The sequence below is a fragment of the Lasioglossum baleicum genome, chromosome 12 (assembly GCF_051020765.1).
Source record: "Lasioglossum baleicum chromosome 12, iyLasBale1, whole genome shotgun sequence".
Lineage (NCBI taxonomy): Eukaryota > Metazoa > Arthropoda > Insecta > Hymenoptera > Halictidae > Lasioglossum > Lasioglossum baleicum.
The window spans coordinates 13902789-13923808 of record NC_134940.1 but is presented as its reverse complement, the minus strand read 5'-3'; the positions used below and the strand labels follow the sequence as shown (position 1 = coordinate 13923808).

General features: G+C 35.2%; 2 protein-coding genes across 5 annotated transcripts in view; one reads left to right on the top strand and one right to left on the bottom strand.

Annotated features, from left to right (window-relative positions):
• Nucleotides 1–9984, bottom strand: part of LOC143213881 (uncharacterized) — a 31683-nt gene extending 21699 nt beyond the window's left edge. For 2 of the 3 annotated variants that reach the window (XM_076434183.1, XM_076434186.1), the window contains exon 1: nucleotides 9826–9984. The gene's annotated coding sequence lies outside the window, so the exon portion shown is untranslated. Of the gene's footprint in view, nucleotides 1–9106; nucleotides 9160–9825 lie in introns of all 3 variants that reach the window. The other variant, XM_076434184.1, reaches the window with a different exon arrangement.
• A 3535-nt stretch (nucleotides 9985–13519) lies between these two features.
• LOC143213872 (uncharacterized) lies at nucleotides 13520–19584 on the top strand. 2 transcript variants are annotated; one of them, XM_076434173.1, is made up of 5 exons: nucleotides 13520–13822; nucleotides 15868–16198; nucleotides 17267–17539; nucleotides 17621–17803; nucleotides 18405–19584. In XM_076434173.1, the coding sequence occupies exons 1-5, from the start codon at nucleotides 13658–13660 to the stop codon at nucleotides 18773–18775; spliced, it is 1323 nt and encodes a 440-aa protein (XP_076290288.1). In that variant the 5' UTR covers nucleotides 13520–13657; the 3' UTR covers nucleotides 18776–19584. The 2 variants fall into 2 exon arrangements, with proteins under 2 accessions (XP_076290288.1, XP_076290289.1); XM_076434174.1 differs by lacking the exon at nucleotides 13520–13822 and adding an exon at nucleotides 13904–14126.
• Nucleotides 19585–21020: the final 1436 nt, after the last annotated feature.

The window sequence follows — 21020 nt, the reverse complement described above, 5'->3', positions numbered from 1 at the left end:
ATCTATTTTGTGAATCATCGTTAATCATGGTATTTGTGTATGCAGCCGGAATTTTGCACCTCCGATCCTCTTTATATCAGTTTCCAAAGAAGAAACACTCGGTCAAGTTGTCTGTGCTCGTAATACGGTGGCTAACGAAAGTATTCTGGCGACGAGTTCCTATAAATATGTAAACTGTTATAATTAGACTGTGGTAAAATTGAGTAGGTGAAATTTAAAGTAATAAGAAGACTAAACGAATTTAGGAATGTCAACATATTATTGTCAATGTATTCAAATTATTAAAGAAAGAACCTTTCGTTCGATTTCTATTCCTTGCAATTGATACATTTTTTATCTATCTATTTTTTTTAAACATTATTTATTTGTAACAGGTCAGTTACGAAACGGTGAAAATGTTTTTGCAGAATTTAAAAATGCTGTTGTATTGATCTCAACTTATTAAAATTATTAAGAAAACGAATAAATGTCTGGGTTGTGTGCTCCCTGTATCTTCTAAATAATTATTTCCGGCAATTTTTGTCCTGCAGAAATATCCGCCGTCTAGTAATAAATAATAGTTCATCTGAACATCGCCTTAATCCATTGCTTGGGAGTTAATGGGTTGAGCATCTCGACTGAATCGAAAGTTCTACGAAAGCAATTACTAGACTGCTCATTTTTATGCATTTATGGTTTTTGAAAATTTTCAAAAAATGATAGAATATAAAATTCCACAGAGTTTAAAACGATTTTTATTTATATCGGATCTGTAAAGGCTACCACTACTGAAAATAACGTTTTATTTGTTTCCACTTTAAAAATTGCATAAACATCCGCAGTCTAGTAATTACAAGTGGCACGAAAGCGCTAACGACTTCCGCTAGAAAGTGGAAATATAATACCTAGACTGCGGATAGAAACTACATTGAATGATATTTCTCCCCTTAACGATTTTAACCCCTTGCCTTACGATTCATTTTACGGTTTCAGTGATTAGAACTTTCTTTGTAGTTCGTAATTTCCTAAAACAGGGGGAATTTATATCTATTGTATGTCTACTTGCTCTCCAATAACTATACATTAACCAAAATAGAATTTCATCTCGATTTAAAGGAAATCAATAACTAGACTGCGGATTTTATGCATTTATGACAAAAATGGTTACGTACAATTTAAAAAACGGAGGAAATATTAAAAAGATTCAGAGTTTCACCTTAATAAGATAATTAAAAGAAGAATGAAATTTTTATTTGGCTCCTGTCTCTTGCAATCAATACATTTAATATTTTTTATTTTGCATAAAGATCCGCAGTCTATTAATAACATACATATTTATTAGACTCTGTTCAGGATCTTCATGACGAGTCTGACACGATATTGAGAGGGGTTAATAGAGGAGAAATTATATATATATATATATATAGACATCTTCAATTTTTGAAATTTTACGACAATTTTGAATTTCATAAAGATCCGCAGTCTAATAGAAATGAAGTGTGCGAACAATTTGATCCGGTAAGGTCTGCAAATCGTTCTTGATAGAGGTGGCTCTCGAGTAGCGTTAGAAATTTTTTCGACCTGGCACGAGCCTCGAATTTTCAACGATCCTGTAATACGAGCACCGTCCAAGTACCCAATGAAACTTGGAATGGATGATCCGCGTTACATAAATGAGGCACGATCGCTCGAAAACACGGATCCGCTGTGTACGTGTCTCGAGACTAATCGTCGCGCGAATCTTTCGAAAGGTTTGGCCGGGTTTCCGGGAACCGTCGAATCCACGATTCCGCTGTAATCTAATACGACCCAGAAGTACGGTGGATCTCAGGTCATGAGCTAGAAGGGGAGAAGATGTAGAAGATTTTGCGGACGATGTAGGTATATTCGGAGGAATTTCGTAGCGAAAATAACCGCGGTAGACTACCGGTGGCTGCAGAGACGCGTCAGATAGAATCCGAAAGTTTCATAAGATAGACGCGCGCTTTACACCTTCGTTTTTCGATTCTTCGCTATTTCCGGTCAATATCGACGTAACCGAGGTACCACGTCGACACGAGCTATTAGGTTTGTTGTACGTATGTCCGACTTTAGAATACAATTGTTATGGAACTCTTTCATTAAGAAATACTATTGTAGTTTAGAGGTTTATTATACAGAGCGATTCAGCTAACTGTGCCACCTAAATTACTTGCAATAATTAGTATTTTTCTAGTTTGACTTTTTGTCAGGATATAAAGGTTAGCTTGAGTTTTTTTATTGTAAAGGGTAATTTTAACACTAGGTTTGAGGTACCCATCAAAATGACGGGTTCTAATATTTTTAATTTGTGATTAATTATTAAGATTGTAACGATGCTTCCCTGAGGAATTATTTATCAAATTTATTTCTTTGGGTATATACTATTGGAAAAATGGCCAAAAATTTGGACAGACACATTCTTGTTATATTTGTAAAATAATGTGAAATAGTGTTATTTCTAGAGCTCCGTAAACCTAGTGTTAATCTTGCAAAAAACTATGAGATGAAAAACTAATGGTTACTGAGATATACGGTACAAATTGTTCTTAATGCAATTCGCGTGGCAATCATTTCAAACTGCACTATGGTTAAAATCAGGCAATAGAATGATACATTTTGTTATGACCTTTTATAAACATTTGAACCTTTAACACAGCAATTTTCTCGGGTATTATTCAATTTAAGCCAAGGGTGATAAAAATTAACACTAAACCCCCCTACCGAGCCTTAAAAGTATCTGGTACACATGTTCCCTTATAAAAATGACAAGATTCATTTTATTGAGACTTTGTGCAGCTCCTATTGTAATATGTGCACTACTAAAGACATCTATACAATCGTTTCTTATGAAATCAGTTTTACTATTTTTATAATTGTAAAATAAAAAACCTGGAACCGGTCATTTTGACCGGCGATGGTAGATTTAGTTTTAAATGTCCAAAGCAAAGTTTAATTAACACTAAATCTACCATCATCGGTCAAAATGGCCGTTTCCAGATTTTTTATTTTACGATTATTAATATACTAAAAATAATTTCATAAGAAATGATGATTGTATAGATATCTTTAGTGGAGCACATATTAGAATAGGAGCTGCACAAAGTCCAAATAAAATCTATCTTGTCAGTTTTATAAGGGAACATGTACCAGTTACTTTTAAGGCTCCGGTAGGTTTAATGTCTCTCCCAGAAGAACAGTGCCGGGCAACTTCTTCTCCGCTGTCGCTTCGCACGACTCCCAATTGAAAAGAGTTTAGTAGGGAGGACCCAATAGTAGGGAGGGGAGTCTGTTGGAGATGACCCAGTAGTAGGGAGGGGAGTTTGGTGAGGGGAACCCAGAAGTAGAGAGAGGAGTTTGGTGTAGAACTCAGGAGTATATAGGGAGGGGAGTTTAGTAGGGAGGACCCAGAAGTAGGGAGAGGAGTTCGGAGGAGAGGAACCAGGAGTAGGGAGAGGAGTTTGGTGAAGAGGACGTAGTAGTAGGGAGAGGAGTCTGCGGCTCGCGAGCCGTAAGTTTCCCAGGCCTGCAGTGTAGAGTGTATTCCCTTCTTTCAGAAACTGTCCATAAACATTAGAATTCAGGTTCCGTTTTCAACTATCAAAATGAAACATTTATATTGCGGCAACTATCATCGCTCGTGTTCACTGTAATAGTTATTGTCGAGCTTTACTGCAACATTTACTGTCAGTATCTTCTTCGGTGGTTGTTGGAACAAACATCTAGAAAATACTGACGTACTTGTTAGAGGTCAATTTTTGAAAATTTACCCAGAAACAATGCAAGTTGGATGCAAGTAAAAATATCTACCACTAACATACATATTAGTTGACACGCGGAAATGCCTATTCGCAATGCTTCCGAATTCGACCTCCTCGGAAAGACAGCTTTCCACGCGTTTATAGTTGATTGTACATACGTCATACGCGGAAGAAAAACATTAATATCCAACATTATTATTTTGAGTCGAATGACGACAATGTGCGGTATTAATGGAAACTCGAACATGCCAGTCGCGATACAAAGTCTAGCCAAAAAGTTTTGATTGTGTCGTTGCAGCAATAAGTGCGCACGTGAAATTAATCCGAGTTATGAGTTACATATTTATTTGTCATTGATTCGAAACTCGGGAAATTGTATCATATTTCAATCATTCTGACACTGCAAAACAGTTTAACTATTTTTATCGTACACGAAAAGCAAACAATCGAGATTCATGTTTTGCGTATCACACTTAAAACACCAGGTTTACGGGACCTGTTAAAATGACGGGTTCTAATATTCTTAATTTGCGATTATTAAGATTGTAAAGATGCTTCCTTAAGGAACTATTTATCAAATTTATTTCTTGGGGTATATACATATGTATTAATAGAAAAATGGCCAAACATTTGGACAGATTAAGATAGCATAATTGTTATGTTTATAAAATAGTGTGGAATAGTTATTTCTAGACCTCCGTAAACCTAGTGTTAAAATAGCATCCGTCACAGTTCCTAAAAATTCCACAATTTTGTTTGCATGGCCATAGAATAGAATTTCAAGTAACGAGAATTCAGTAGAAACTTGATAAGCAGAAAATAAAATAATATATCGTTTTGATACAAATACAATAGTTATAAATAGACAGCGGATCTTTGTGCAAAATAAAAATATTCTACCTGAATTGTGCAACAAACTGGATTGAATTGGAAGTTTATTTTCCTTCTTAATACGTTTAATAAGTTGAGAACAATATAATGGTATTTCGAAATTCTTCTAATATTTTCACTGTCTCAAATTGCGCCTATTCATTTTTGTCATGAATGCATAAAATCCGCTGTCTAGTTATAAATAAACAACCTTATAAAAAAATTCAATAGACATTTTGTTTTCTCATAGAAGATTACGAACGAAAAAGAAATTGTAATCGCTGTAGCTGTGACATAAATTATGAAGCAGGGGTTAAATGACCTAGAGATGGCACGCCCACGGAAATGCTATTTTACATTCGAAATGTTAATGTACCAAATTCCAACAGCTAATAATAAGTTCAGAAAACTGTTTGCAACGCCAGAAAATTATTTGAGAATATACTTGCCTTTTCCATCAATGAAAAATGATTTGCACTGCTAGGCAAAAGAAAAACATACCCAGTATAATTATAAGTAGACTGCGAAGTTTATGCATTTATGATAAAAATGGGTACGTACAATTTAAAACAGTGGAGGTATTAAAAAGATTTAAGGCCACCGGTGTATTAGTTTCACCTTAATAAGATAATTAAAAGAAGAATGAAATTGTTATTTGACTCCTGTGTCTTGCAATCAATGCAAACATTTTTTATTTTGCATAAAGATCTGCAGTCTAATTATGTATAAGACATAATGACAAACAATATCTTTATGTAGAAATTGTATTGTACAATGATTGATTTATTGCATTTAAAGTATTAGATAATCCGCAATATTCTCAGAACTATATTTAATTAAACAGCGGAATTCTTTTTAAAAACTTACTGTGTTCTTTTTTCATTTTTTATGCTTTTCTATTAAATATGGCCGGATGCTTCTTTCCTTTGCACAGCAGTGTATACAGAATATTTATATATTTGTATAAATTGTAATTCGTATAAAGAATGAAAGAAATCGAAAATGTAAGCTAAAAATGTTCGATGTGGAACTTCTATGCACTCGTGTACAGTGTCCGCCCACTACTGGCTATATCTACTTGCAATTAGCAGTGACGGCCGCGATGGTAATACTGTTTTATCTGAATCGCATTGACCTTACTGTTTCCTACAAGAAAAAGGTGTATTTGCTAACTGATAAAAACAAACTACACTGTAGCATTTTCAACGTTTACAAACGTCAACACAAGAAAATATAATTAGTAAAGGTTAAATGTATTCTATACTAATCTAACTATACTAGCCTAACCTACTCTTCAAAGAGCAGCCATCTTCAAACAAAATATTATTTTAACACTAAACCTACCAACACCGGTCAAAATGACCGGTTTCAGGTTTTTTATTTTACAATTAGAAAAATAGTGACACTGATTTCATAAGAAACGATCGTATAGATATCTTTATTAGTGCACGTATTACAATAGGAGCCGCACAAAGTCTAAATAAAATCAATCTTGTCATTTTTATAAGGGAACTAAAACTGGTAGGTTTAGTGTTAAGTCTGACTTTATTTAATTTTTTTTAATTACCCAATAATTTTTAAACATAAATTATAAGTTTTGTTGAAAAATCTGTCGACATTCGATACATTCTTGAACATTGGTATTAAATAAATAGATTTCAATAAAGGGATAATTAGTATGATTAACGTTTACTAGATTAGTTGGATTTTTAGTAGGCGTGGTTTACTGTAGTGAAATTGTAAAAGACGATAATCTTTGTATTTTATTCTTTTCAGTATAATACATGAAATATAGTTTATTCGATTTAAATATATACGTTTTATCATTTAGGAATATAATTATCCACAGAGTTGGGCATTAATCGATTAAAATTTTAATTGAGATTGATTGATTAATGTGTACGATTAAAAAATCATTGAAAAATCGACGATTGATTCAATCGACTGATGAAGTTAATCGTCAATCGCTGATTAAAAAAAGAAATCATCGAAAAATCGGAGGCTGATTCAATCGATTGGTGAAATTAATCGTCAATCGTTGATTAAAAGAAGAAATCATCGAAGAAAACATAAAAGCACGTTAAAAGAGTTTGTATTATAGACAATACACCTAAACTCGGTTTACATTTTCTTCAGTATTCATATACATAGTTTTCATTCCGTATTTCATTTCGAAATATTCAGCAGTTGATCATTAATCAATTATCCGATTGACGGTTACAATCGAAAGAAGTGTAATCGTTAACCGCAATTAACGACTAAACTAGGAGATTAATTGTTAATTGCGATTAACGATTGAAGTAGAAATTTATTCGTCAATCGTTGATTACATTTCTGCCCAACACTGATTATCCAGCTCTAGAGTGGACTATCCGACGCGGATAAGACTACAGTTGATGTTGGAGTCGATAATGTTCTCAGACGACAGATACCAGTTACCAACGATCGCTTCGAGAGCCAATCGTAACGTAACTGCCCCGACAGCACAGTCTGCCCGAGCCCACCGCCGGACCCAGCTAGCCGAGCCCCAGCCCGACACGTTACGGGCTAACGCAATGCTTGGCTCAGCGTTGAGACCAAATCAGGACGATTTAGCCTGGCCCCTGTGCACAAAAGGGCGCGATTTTCACCTGCCGGGGGCTCGAGCCCAGAGCCTGACGGCCGGGCTGGGATTCAGCCTGTTTTTGAGAGGGCAGCACGGTATCACACTAATGTGGCCAATCAGTGCTTCGATTGGGCCCAACTTTTCTCGCGCATGCGCGACACAGGGCGGGTCGCATCAATGTGGCAGTACTTTGCAAATGCGTAGCAGTCTCCCTTGTTACCGACAAAAGTATAATAAGTTAATAAATAAGACCTTTGAGGGCGATTGCTGCCTAGATTGACCTTTATTTGGCGTTTTTGACTACTGAAAAAACCCGTGTTTGTATTATCACGCAATGAGAACGCGAATCCCGCACCCTTGCAATCTTGCAAATCGGCTGAATCCTAGCCCGGCCGGCAGGCCCTGGGCTCGAGCCCTCGGCAGGCGGAAAACGCGCCCTTTTGTGCACAGGGGCCAGGCTGAAACCGAGCCGGTGTGCCGTCGGGGTGGGTATACAATTGCTGATACATCCAGAAGATTTCGTGATTCCGCATTACCAACGTTTTCTTTTAGCTGAGGTAGAGCTCGGGATGAGCGACGCAGCTATTCTCGAGAAAATAAAGCGTAACGTGGAAAGAAAATAAATTTCCTCGCGCAACGTCGAAATACGCGGTCCTATCCCTCCTTACAGAATACGTTTTCGCAGCTGTTCTTCGTTTTTTATGTTACGTCTTTTGTTACGTCGCTTTATTTATGCACTATAATCGCCGTACAATTTATGTTTGTATAGCAACTGTTCCTATGTATTTTTATACGGGATATTACTGTTAATTTTCATTTGTCTACGAACAAGTTTTATTGGAATTGCACCATGCGTTGCAAAAAAATGTTTGCTGAAACTACGGTAAAGAAAAATGCGAAACTCACTTCTTATCTTCTCAAGTCCAACATAAATATTTGCATACACTTCAGCTTATATGATAACCACAATTGGCCAAAGTTAGAGGGGACGTGTAATTGAAATTTTATTCAGAACCTTATGTAATTAAATTATTGTTCTCAAATGCATTGGGTAAATTTTAAAATCGAAGAGATTGTACTAAGAAACAATATTTTATGAAGTGATAGTGAATTTTTAATAAAATATGGTTACTTTTCATAATACTCAAATTCAGCGAGGAATATTTCATTGTTTTCACATTTGATTTTTAGGATAAATTTAAAAATTGAAGGGATAATACCAAGAAGTAACAATATTTTAGGAAGTGATAAAAATAACTTAATTGATGCAATAGAATTGAAGCTCTTTCAGAGAATATTTTAATCACATTAAATTTCGGAGGGGTTTAATAACCAAGAAAGTGATTCTGAATAAAAATAAATGAAACTCTCAAATTACTTATTTTATTAGGAATGGAAACTTCAAAAATTTTTGCGAAAATAGAAGGAATGAATAAAAACGCGTTTTAGTACGTACAAGTCTGTTTTGTAACAGATAAACGTCATTCGTTTAAATGGAAGACGATAATGCTACTTAAGTTATAATTAAGTAGTAACTCTCATTATCTATGAGAGCAGGTTAATTCTTTCTTTCGTAGCATTTATTCTTGTAAATTATTATAGAAAAATGTGAAACATTTGCCTAAACAATTATATATAAACGTGATACAAACTTACACGTTCATAAAATACAAAGGAACAGTGCATAAAGTACAGACGAACAATATTCTCGTTTGATGTCAGGTAAGATGGGCTGGTTGAAATTATGTGGACAAAGTGATTCATCATCGACATAACCGAAAAGGTTAACAACTGCGATAAATTTCAAACAGACTTCAATGAGATACATATACGCGGTACTTTGAAATGTCATCGCCTTGAAATTTATGCTTACATGCATGCGTGTCTTTCCTCTAACCTGCTACATTATTTTCGTACGTGAAACAACTGCAATACAAATAAGAAAAGAAAATGGAAATTACTATAATATTATAGTGTAATTATAAAAGTATGTAAACTATTGCGTTGGCAAGGAAGTAATTTCGGTATTTTAAGGTGAAATAGAGTCCAATTTTTTTTTATTCAAGCAACGAATTTTAATGAATAAGATATTTTTCCTTTTGTTCGATGATCTTTTGCCAAAAAGAATAAATAAGATAATATTTTATCGATTAAAGTTCATCGTTTGAATAAAGAAATTCGGTTCTATTTCACCTTAAAATACCGAAATTACTTTCTTACCAATCGAATATAAAATAATCATAAATATGACGTATTATAATTAGTATCGTTGTTGTACTGCAAGGGGTTAACAGTCTTTTAAAAATCGAATTGTAAAAGTGGCTTAATAGTTTCATTTAAAAGTGGGTATTTGTCTAGTTCTTCTTGGGAATTGCTATTGAAAAAAAGTAAAAAGAACAGGCTGCATAACACACGCATAGAAAGAATGTTTGGTCGTTGACATATGTGCGAGTGTGAAACACTGCGAAACAGTTTCGTTTCGGTTTGAAACGCGGTATCATCCCCTGAGGTGGCCGATGAAGATGGCGGAGGCGCGTGTACCGTGTACCGTGTACCGTGAAAACAAGACGAACACAAACCACGAACACCTACCTTCACGTTAGACACGCAAGGCACGCGGGTTTCTCGGGTGGCGAAACACACTGGACTCGGAAAAGCGAAAGCACCGTAGTACCAGGCGAGAGAGAAGCACCCCCTCCCAATCGGAAGAGCCGTCGAATCGCTCTCCTTTCCTCGTAGCTCAGTTATTTTTGACCCCCACCACTCGCCCATCTCAACATCCGAAAGCTTTCCTGGCAAATGTGGCAAATTTGTTTTGCGCTTCCTGAAAATTCTCGTTTGGACAATCGTTGACCACCCTCCAAGTCGCCGCACTTGTTTGACCGTGACGCCAGAATAATTCGTCCCGTTTCACGCCACGCTTACACCACCCGAATTTATTTCAAAGCCCTGTTACAATTTGGCCCCAACCGCGAACATCTGAACGCGATTAATAGACCAGCCGATGGTTATGCTAAATCAAAATTTCCTCCATCCACCGCGAAAATAGAACAAAAAATTCCGTCTTCCTTTAACCCATCAAGGTCCAAGCAATGAAATAAGGTTGTTAGTACTTTCCATTATATACAGGATGTTGACAGCGGACCTTTATGAGAAATAAAAATTTTCTTCTTAAATTGCGGACCTTCATGAAAAATTAAAATGTTCTTAAATTGCGGACCTTTATGAGAAATAAAAATTTTCTTCTTAAATTGCGGCCCTTTATAAAATAAAAATTATCTTCTTAAATTGCGGACCTTCATGAAAAATAAAAATGTTCTTCTTAAATTGCGGACCTTTATGAGAAATAAAAATTTTCTTCTTAAATTGCGAACCTTTATGGAATAAAAATTTCCTTCTTGTATTGCAGCAAACTGGAGTCAATTTGAAGTTTATTTTCTTTCTTCTTATGTGTTTAATAAGTTGACAAAAATAGAACAGTATTTTCAAATTTTTCTAATATTTTTACCGTTTCAAATCCTTTCTCTTATTTTTGCAATAAGTGCATACAATGCGCCGTCTAGTCGCGACTATCATAGCGCGGTTCTACGCCCTTGGTTTGGCAAAATTAATTTCAAGGTCAAAAGGTCGCCAATCGTTTTTGCGTCTTATTTTACTTATTACAAGGATAAAAAGTGCAACCATGGGTCAAAACTGAAAAATAATCAATTTAATAATATAAATTCGTCGAGTAAACGTTGCACAAATGAGAGAAATGTTACACTAACGCAACAAAGAATATTTGGTTCTTCCACAATTCTTAAAGTAGTCAAAATTATTTCATGCGAATTTTTGGAATGAACTTCTATTCGCATATCAGTGACGTATAGTATTCGGTAGTTCCAGTGTTAATAACTTTATAGATTTGAAAGTTATTACTTTGAAAAATTCTTCCAATTTTACTATTGTTTGATTTTTACCTGCAGATTCTTGTATGATAGTCAAATGAGCTGAACCATGTTGCTATAGCTATTCATGTTAAGCCCAAGAGAAAGGTCAACGTGGACCTCAAAGAAATTGACCGAAAATGTATAAAAGATTATATAAACTTTTGAAATGGATCTAATTATGGCTGCCATGAAATCGTTGAAACCATCCACCTTGCGAGGGTTAATATTCGACGCGCAGGGATTGATTCAGTCATGATTCTCTGCTTTATCAATCATTGATACATTGGACAGTTCAGTTGAAGCATCTGTCACAGAGAGATACACTGAAGTAGTTACGAGGAAATAATGTGGAAACAAATTGATTACAGTTGGAAAAGTGGAAAATTTATTACATTTTAAATATCTGTATGTATATAAAAAATGCGGACTCTGAGTACGATTGTATTCAACACTGCAAACAATCGATTTACAGATATCGCAGGTATCTAATGTCTATAATTATGCTTGACATGGAAGTTTTATATTGAAATCGCAGAGAAAATCAAGGCTTTTATTTTCAGATATTTATATACTCCCCGGCTGACATATTTAGAAAATATCAAAGGAAGGTGGACTAAATTATAGTTTTCGCTTGTTTCTAAATAGAACAGAAACCCCCACATCCGAATTAGTAGACAGAAATAAGTGTTGTGATCAAAAAATTTTCGTGTATAATAGAATAATTATAATACTTATGTTGTTTATTAAAATTAAAATTGCTGGTCCCAACATTTTTCTTGATGATAAGACATCGCGAAACAATTTAAAGAATAAAGTAAAATAAAGAACTTCGTGTTTTCCTTGCCTTTTCCAAATACATTTTTTTAATGCTTCATTAAACCTTCGTCGCTCTTTAAGTTTTGCGCAACAGGCGGCCACTAAGGCTGTCATCCTCTTCCACAGATATGATATCGCTCTTCGAAAACTTATTCCATCTGAAACTACCCAATTATTCATCTAAATCTATCTCGGAACTGACCCAGACCTAACGTAAATTGCATTTAGATTTAACTCATTGTCAGGCCTACCTAACTTAAAGTTAATTTACGTTCGAAACAATACTAGCCAATACCTGAGTTTAACTTAACGTAAAAATGTAACACATTTAATATAATTTATCTCGCTCATTGTTTTCCTCTAATTTAGCTATATTTTATGTGTGCTAAGTGTATCGAATATTTAATATCATATATGTAGTCCAAATGCAATATAATTATATTATATTATAATATTATAATATGTATTACATCGTAATACATATAAAAATGTACACTACTGTACGTACATATAGAACTTCTTTTCATGTAACTCCAGTAATTTCCATTTAACAAGATATTATTTATCACGTGGCAAAGATGAATGTAGACAATAATTTAAAAAGTGTTATTTAAATTGGAAATACTGTCGATTGTCTATGTAATAATCAAATATTGTGTATTCAAATTTCATTATAATAAATCGACAGAATTGACAAAAATTGTCCACCTAAATTGCAACAAACTGGAGTGAAATAGAAATTTATTTTGTTTAACAGGTTGAAGATATAACATAACAGTATTTTGAAATTCTTCTAAAGTTTTCACTATTTTAAATGACACCTACTCATTTTTGTCATTAATGCATAAAATTTGCTGTATAATAATCAATCACAAACAGAGATTGAAGCTATCATTTAAGTATGAAGTACGTTCGACATGCAGTATCTTACCAAAAGAGTAAGATAACCAACAAGTTAAGTGACACACATTACTAAAACAGGTAACTAGTATGTGATACAGTTCCATCGGAATTAATATGTGCATATGTATACTTTCTTAGAAACATTTATACATATTATAGCTTCTACTATTTATAAATGTAGTAATCATTACAGGAATTCTTGCTAGCATTCCAGCACGATGACAATGTCTGTCTGAACAGTCGATATACGTTAACGATACATGTATTACAATAGTCGCCAAATAGACGTGATTAAAACACGTTATTTCTACGAATAATGGTACGGAAACGATAAACCTAGTGGAATCGTCCTTCATTTATAACCTAGATTAATTGAATCGGAAAGACAAGCAGTCTTTCACGAAATAATTGCTAATAAAGTCGTGGGCGACTCGTAGAGATTCGAAAGTACCGCAATGGCAGCAGTTGGAAATCCATTTCCCGCCGTTGGGAAGAATGGAAAATCAATAATAGTGCCCGGCCTTACCGACTTTGCGATGATGAAGACCCTAAAACCGGTAGTTTGTCTCGTTCCCGCTAAAATGTCTCTCTCTTTCCGACACGACACCCAATCCCCATCTTCACCGAACAGCAGCGCCACACGTTTGCCATTAGCGAACCGCCGCCGCCATTATAGATTCCGTTGTGAGTGACCGAGTCCCGTTCTCTAGGCTCTCGTAAGTGTTTCTCCGACGCCAACGGTTAAATAAACCCGCGACGAGTGTTAAAAAGGTGAGATGAAAACGTACAGCCGAAAAAAGGGCGACAGCCCCAGCAATGTGATTATCCACGTGAACGAGCTGTGCCGACTGTGCCTGGCAAAGGAGGAGGAGATGGTGCCGATTTACGACGACGAAACAATTCCCTTATCGCTTCGAATAATGGCTTGCGTTAATCTGGAGGCGAGTATGAATGTTTATTTCACCGTGGCATAACGCGGCCATGCTGTTTGGTCGCGTTTCCCGTAGGTTCTCGTAGTTTATCGAAAATAGGAATCTAGTTTATCTCTCTATGCGATGCAATTGTCTTTCTTCCGCCCCACTCCCTGGCGTTACGGTTGTGTTGTGAACGTCGGTTACGCGTATGTGTACTCCGAAATCGTTACTACATACACTGATCAAAGCAACTACCGGCTTTACCGAGTTATCGACTTTGTGCCTGACGCCACCTTCTTCGCTTCCGTTACAGGAATTACAGAGACGTGATGTAGGATAAACCTAACATCCGATGGATTTTTCTGACCCATGCTCCGCGGTCTTTCTAGAATCCTCGTTTTACCACTTTAGAGTCACATCCAACGTTACCGATCAATTACCAATTCCGAATATAATTAGCACAAACAGAGCATCTATATACCCCTTTCGCGTCAGATATACGCCTAATACGCCGTAGCGGGAAAACCACATCTGTTGCTTACGTTTAAAATGCGGGAAATAGTGGCGACGAAGCACCACTGGAAAAGAGTGTATGCTTCTCCCACAGTTTCCACAAAACTTCATCGTTTTTCGTACAATGTACCTGCGTTCACGTTTTCACATGTCTTGAATTTCGACTACATATATTACTACTACTGTTATCAAATATATATATATGTGTATGTGTGCTTTAGTATACATATATGCAAGAAGCAAAATCGGTAGATCAAGATCAGACGCATCAGCCGATTCCTATCTAATAACATGCGTATTCGAATTTTCGAATTTTACTCCAAAACGATGTGTCACACAAAGAAAATGTTGTTCTCTCTTTTCGACTCACTTTTGCATGTGGAACTGTATTTATCTATATAACTATTATTATCTATATATAAATATCCATGTATATAGAGATTGTATTTATGTCCGACAGATTTCTATCCATTCATGAAATTTTGTATATACGTGTTTCATCTATTTAAAGAGACATGTTTACTCTTAAATAAAACATCTTTGTTATATTTTGTAAACTATATCCAGTTCTATTTGATTTATAGTATTTTTTATTGCATATTTAAATTCTAGACTAGAAAATGAGAAACTTTTATTAGAAACATCTTTTCTAGAAATGTTACGGAATGACCATGAAAGTCTCTTAGTATGGCTCTACTCTTATCACACGATATTAAACTCGCGTCTTAAGCCTATGCAGCATATTTTGCACTCTATTCTCTCTTTTGAATTGCTCTACTCTTCTCACACCATATTACACTCATGTCTTAAGGCTACGCAAAATATTTTGTACTCGCCTATCTCTCTTGAATTTTCAAGATCTTCTCCATTTTCTTATTAAATTGAACCATTTAAGTTATATTACTACTTAACACATTACCTGGTGATTATTGCATAATTTTGAGAAATCTATGGTACATGGCTAAACACTTTTTAATGGAACCTTCAATAGCAACAGCAATTTTCATTGTGAACTAACAAGACACCCTCAATAACGTCATCTAATATTTTCATTTAAGATTGCAATGTAAAAGAAAATTTCTGTGCTCTCTTTTGGTACAGCACAATTATTGAAAATCCTATTAATAGGCTTTTGGGCAGACTCGTTTTCCCAGGATTGCAAGGGCTTTTCAGTAGTCGAAAGTGTTAGATAAAAGATCAATCTAGGCCGCGATCGCCCTTAAAAGTCCAATTTTTACGTTTATGAGGCGTAATTTGCATTATTCTGAAGGATAAAGCTACGCATGTAGCTATTTTCATAAAGCTGTGTCAGCTACACGCAGCCGAATAATGCAAATTACACCTGGTAAACGTAAAAGTAGGACTTTTGAGGGCGATCGTGGCCTAGATTGATCTCTTATCTATCGCTTTTGACTACTGAAAAACCCCATCTTTGCATTATCAAGAAATAAGAAGGCGCATCCCACACCCTTGCAATCCTGGAAACGAGTCTACCCCCTTAATAGTAATGTCTTGTGTGTGTATATATATATAAGTAATAATGTTCTCTTTTTTTATAGGTTTACGAAGAAGATGGTCTCCCAAATATGATCTGTCATCCATGCAAATATCAATTAGAAAAATCATACCAATTCAAGAAAAAATGTGAAGCAGCAGATGCGAAGCTACGAAAACATATGAAACTAATACACCAATTAACAGGACAAGACGAAGAAGGAGAGAATCAGGACAGTAATAGAGAGGATTTGAAGGATGGTTCTAACAGTGGAAAATCCAAACAAGTTAAACAATTGCTAGCTGATTTAGTATCGACTAAAGCTGAGAGTGGTCAGGCAGATGGAGATCCAATTGAAGTCACAGAGGAAGAACTTGTTGGTGGCTACATTTTAGGTATTACATAATGAGATTCGTTTTATATAAAAACGGCGTACATAGTTTTACATATGTATATCTTATTTTTTACAAGTTGTTTGACACAAGATGATGCTGAATATTAACCCTTACTGGTCGCAGCATTTAAGAAACAGGTTCTTTTTGCTGGGACATTCTTAGACTTCAACCGGAAAGGGTTAATACAGAAAAAATGTTTATAGCTTTTAATTTTTGTTCAGTTTAACCCAGTGGTCGGCGAACTCATTAGTCAAAAGAGTCAAATATCAGCAGTACAACGATTTAGATTTCTTTTGAGAGTCAAATTTATTTACAATAACTAGACTGCGGATCTTTATGCAAAATAAAAATGTTTTGCAGTGATTGTGAGAGAAGCAGGAATAACATAAAAATTGATTTCATCCCTTCACGACTTTATTATATTAAAAGCAACAATACAACATTCTTGATTTTTTTAAATCTTTTACTGTTTTATATTTCTCCCAACCAATTTCTTTATAAATGCATAAAGATCCGCGGTCTAACAATAATCCTGTTTTTAGAAGTCGCTTAAAACTAGGTCCACGTAATAAAACTAGATATCGTACTTTATAATAATCTTATTTGAAAATTATATTAAAATTCTATCAAATTAAAATAAAATAGATTTATTTTAAGCAAGTCATTCGTGTAAGAGCCGCACTCAAGTAGCCGAAGAGCCGCAGTTTGCCGACCACTGGTTTAACCCAACAAGTAGATGTGTAATAATATGTACCCAGTCAGCCAGGCCTGCCTCGAGCAGACATCGAGCACAGCCTGCAATGGTACGATGCCAGCAGATGGCGAGCATTATGCTGTCAGAACGCTGCATAAAGCGATTTATTCGGATGCAGAAGTATGCTTTAGGCTGGTAGGATGTGTCGGCTCTTTCTGCCAGCAGAAAGCGATACTTCTGAAGACACAGATGCCCGTCCAAAATCGAGCAGATTGCTTACTGGGTAGTTTCTTGGAAAATGCAGAATGTTCAAAATAGCGAACAAACTTTACTACGTATCTTAGTGTATCGACTAATTGTATTATGTATTGAAGGAATGAATTCGGAGAATTTGGAGATGGAAGAGCCCATGTCGGAGGATCCAGAAAATATTACATTGGGACCCTCTGAAGAACGTGCTGCTAAAGCTCGTTGTACAATACGTACAACTCGTATTAAGCAAGAACAGGAATCTGAAGACGAAGCAGAAGAAGTTCAAAGAGCAATTGCAAATGCTGACCATAAGAATATTTATATGATGGAGGTTACCAGTAATAATTCTGGTCAAGGAGACTCGTTGAAGTTGCAGCCCATTACGGATACTATAGGTAACTATGTAAATTTTATGGAATTCGAAAAATATAGGAGTGACGTGAGATGATTCTTCTAATAAATTGTCTCTTTTATAGTTGATGCCAGTGAAGAAATGAAAGTATTTAAATGTGACAAATGTCCGAAAGCGTTTACTCGAAGAATAATGCTAAAGAGTCATCAATCTGTTCATTCGACGCAAAGGGGCTATACGTGTCAGGCCTGTGAGAAATGGTTCCCTACAAGATCAGCTCTTGTGAGACACGAACGTACGCACACGGGTAAGTAAACTAATTTTAGCGTCAATGCATTATTTAAATTTAAACATTGAGCATCATTTTATAACATATGTTTTAACCCTTTGCACTCCTTTGTCGAGTGTGACTCGACATTAGAGAAAGAAAAATGAAAAGGGTTTTCATATGTGTTAAAATAAGTAGCAGTGAAGTAATTGTTCTTTGAAGTAAATTTAAAATAAAACACTTAAAATAGTAGGTTGTTGGCAATTAAATTGAAAAATAATTCGGAGTAAATTTCCAAGTTTTATAGACTAATTTTTAGAAAGTGAAATAAAATGAAAAATGGGAAGAGCCTTTGTAGATTCGAAGCAAATAAAAATCGTACTGAATTCTATCGAATTTTATATTCTGGCATTTTTTAAAAATTTCCATGAGCACAAATGCATAAAGATCCGCAGTCTATTAATGATATAGTTATTTATTATAATTATTATATAAAAATCTATGTATTCAGTAGTAGAGAGATTACAAAGCAACAGATGAAAGTGAACAAAATAGAAAGATGGAATACTCGCATAAAAATATGAATTAGTTGTAACTAGTACAAGCATTCTTCGTTTTCTTAAATTCTAATTTGTCACAGGCGAAAAACCATTTGGATGCAACATTTGCCACCGAGCATTTGCCCAGAAGGAAATTTTACTGCGACATTTGATGACACATTCTGGACAAAAGCCGTTCGCATGTCAACATTGCGATAAGAGCTTCACTCAACGCGAAGCGCTCAAGGTGCATATGAGAAGACATCAAAAACTTGACCCGAATGATATTCAACTGCATCATTGTCAACTCTGTCCTAAAGCCTTCTGTCATGCGTCTGGGCTTAGCAGACATTTAGTTACGCATACTGGGAGAACATATAAATGTGTAGAATGTGAAAAATCATTTACCGATAAGAGTTCATTGTTAAGGCACAGTCGCATCCATGCACCGAAAAAGATATTGACAAATTAAATTTGTTAATAATTGCAAGGACATCTCATCGACCATTCATTTTACCCTTTGAGTGCAGAATATTTTAGACACACTGAATATATATTATGATGTTATGGTGGTCAATGTAGAATTTTTTTTCGTGTATCACTTATTGTATAGAATCATCAGTTATTTGTGTAACATAAAGTTAAGTATACTTTAATCTTTTCTTATATAACGCTATATGAATATACCCAGTAAGCAAAATCGATTTTGAAAATCGAGCATCCTATGCTTCGAGCAGCTTCGAGCGTCGTTTTGTCAGCATAATGCCCGTCACCTACTCGCCAGGCTGGGCTCGATTTCTGCTCGAGGCAGGCCTGGCTGACTGGGTATAGTCTAATTTGTGTTTAGATAATCATGGTAATTTTGTTGGATGTGTAAGCATCTGCGGTACTCAAAGGGTTGACGAGAAACATTTTTCAAGAATTTGTTGTATAATATGCATCACACGTATTTTATTTTTTAATATATAATTTATAATACGTCGTATCTAATGTTAATTATACATCATTAATTCGTTCAGCAATTACAGGTATATAAACTTATATATACTCTAACTATAAGTACTTCATTTTTATGCGATTTATGTTCCGCATCGAAATTGTGAATATTGATTAATTTACATTATGCTTAAGTGCACGTTCCATCAAGATGGATTGACAAATATTTACAGCAAAATGTGCAATAAGTATATATCCGGCGTATCATACATTCGTAAAGCGTTTCGACATTTAAGTAACATGTATTTCAGTGAAGTAATAAGAATCAGTGACAGTATTCTTCTATAGTGAAACATTTTTTTTACAAAAGTAGTTGTGGTACCTTTATAATTGTATATTTTAATTTTTCAAAATATGAAATCTACTACATCAAAATTTCAACTACTTCGTGTACATTTAAATATACATATATATATAGGGTTCGTGCATGTGTGTGAACAATCGTGACCGACAACAGCACAATATAAATACATATACACATATGCTTTTGATATTCATTACTGGGTTCATTTTTCAAATATATTTCTGATAAAAAATAAATTATCCGTTTTTAATTATGAATATAGTTCACAATTACAATAATATGTGAAAAGTAGTAGTATATACAGGGTGCCTCACCTAGGTCTGCTACTTTGTTATTTTCACAGATACAAAAAAACTGCTTGGGAAGAAAGTTATCGTATTTCAGGGGGTACGTAAGTGTGTTGTTGAAGTCAATGTAGGTTGAAGTCATCTCAAGGTCATACTTTTTAAGGTTTTAGGACAGGAATCACGTATTTTTTAATTTACTGTTAAAACGGCGAGGTCAAAACGCTTCCAACAATATACAGTGAACCACGAAAGTATATTTGAACGCACTTTAAAACAGTATAACTTTTTTATGACGAAATTTTCAGCATGTGTATAACTAACATAGATCTACAAAACGTATATTTTAAATTGTCATTAAGGGCCCAAATAAAACAGTTTTTAGAAATGCTTTTTCTATTTTTGCATGCAACCGTGTAAATTGTAATTTTTGGAAAATCTTTTTTGCAGATCATTTAGTAAACCAATGCTCCCAATTGCTTACAAAACATCAGGTCGTTTGCTACAATTATAAAGAAGTTATAATGCATTCAAATACTTTCGTGGTTCATTGTATGCGAGTAAAGCGTAAAGTACTACATTTAGGTTTTTTAATTATTTTGCAATTTGCGCGGGGAAGAGTGAGAAAGTACTTGTGGTCGCGTAGGCATAGTCGAAATACAGTAGGACCTCGATTAACCGGCTTGGTCGGGAGACAAACAGTCCGGATAAATTAAGGCCCGATGGATAATCGAGACCCGAGGAACATAATTAAGAAATGTACATTATATTCCAAAACGAATCTTTTATTTTTGGAAATTTATTTCCCTTCATAATATCCGGTTAATCGAGATCCTACTGGATCGTGCCTCAAAAAGCTATATGGTCGTAACCGAGGTTTGCCGGTCGGCGGGAAGAGCCGCAACGACCTGAGGGCACAATCGAGGTTCGCCATGTTCGGAGTGGGGGACCGTATTTTCTGGAAGTATTCGTGGTTGACCTCTCTCTGTAGTCGGATGCGCGTAGAATCCATTACTATAATCGACACTAAAGTGAGTGCATTGTGTAGTGGTGCGTATCATATACCCATTTTCTCTCCAGAACACGTATCTTCTCCTTTCTTTGCCATTATGAAAAGGTACAATGTCATTTAT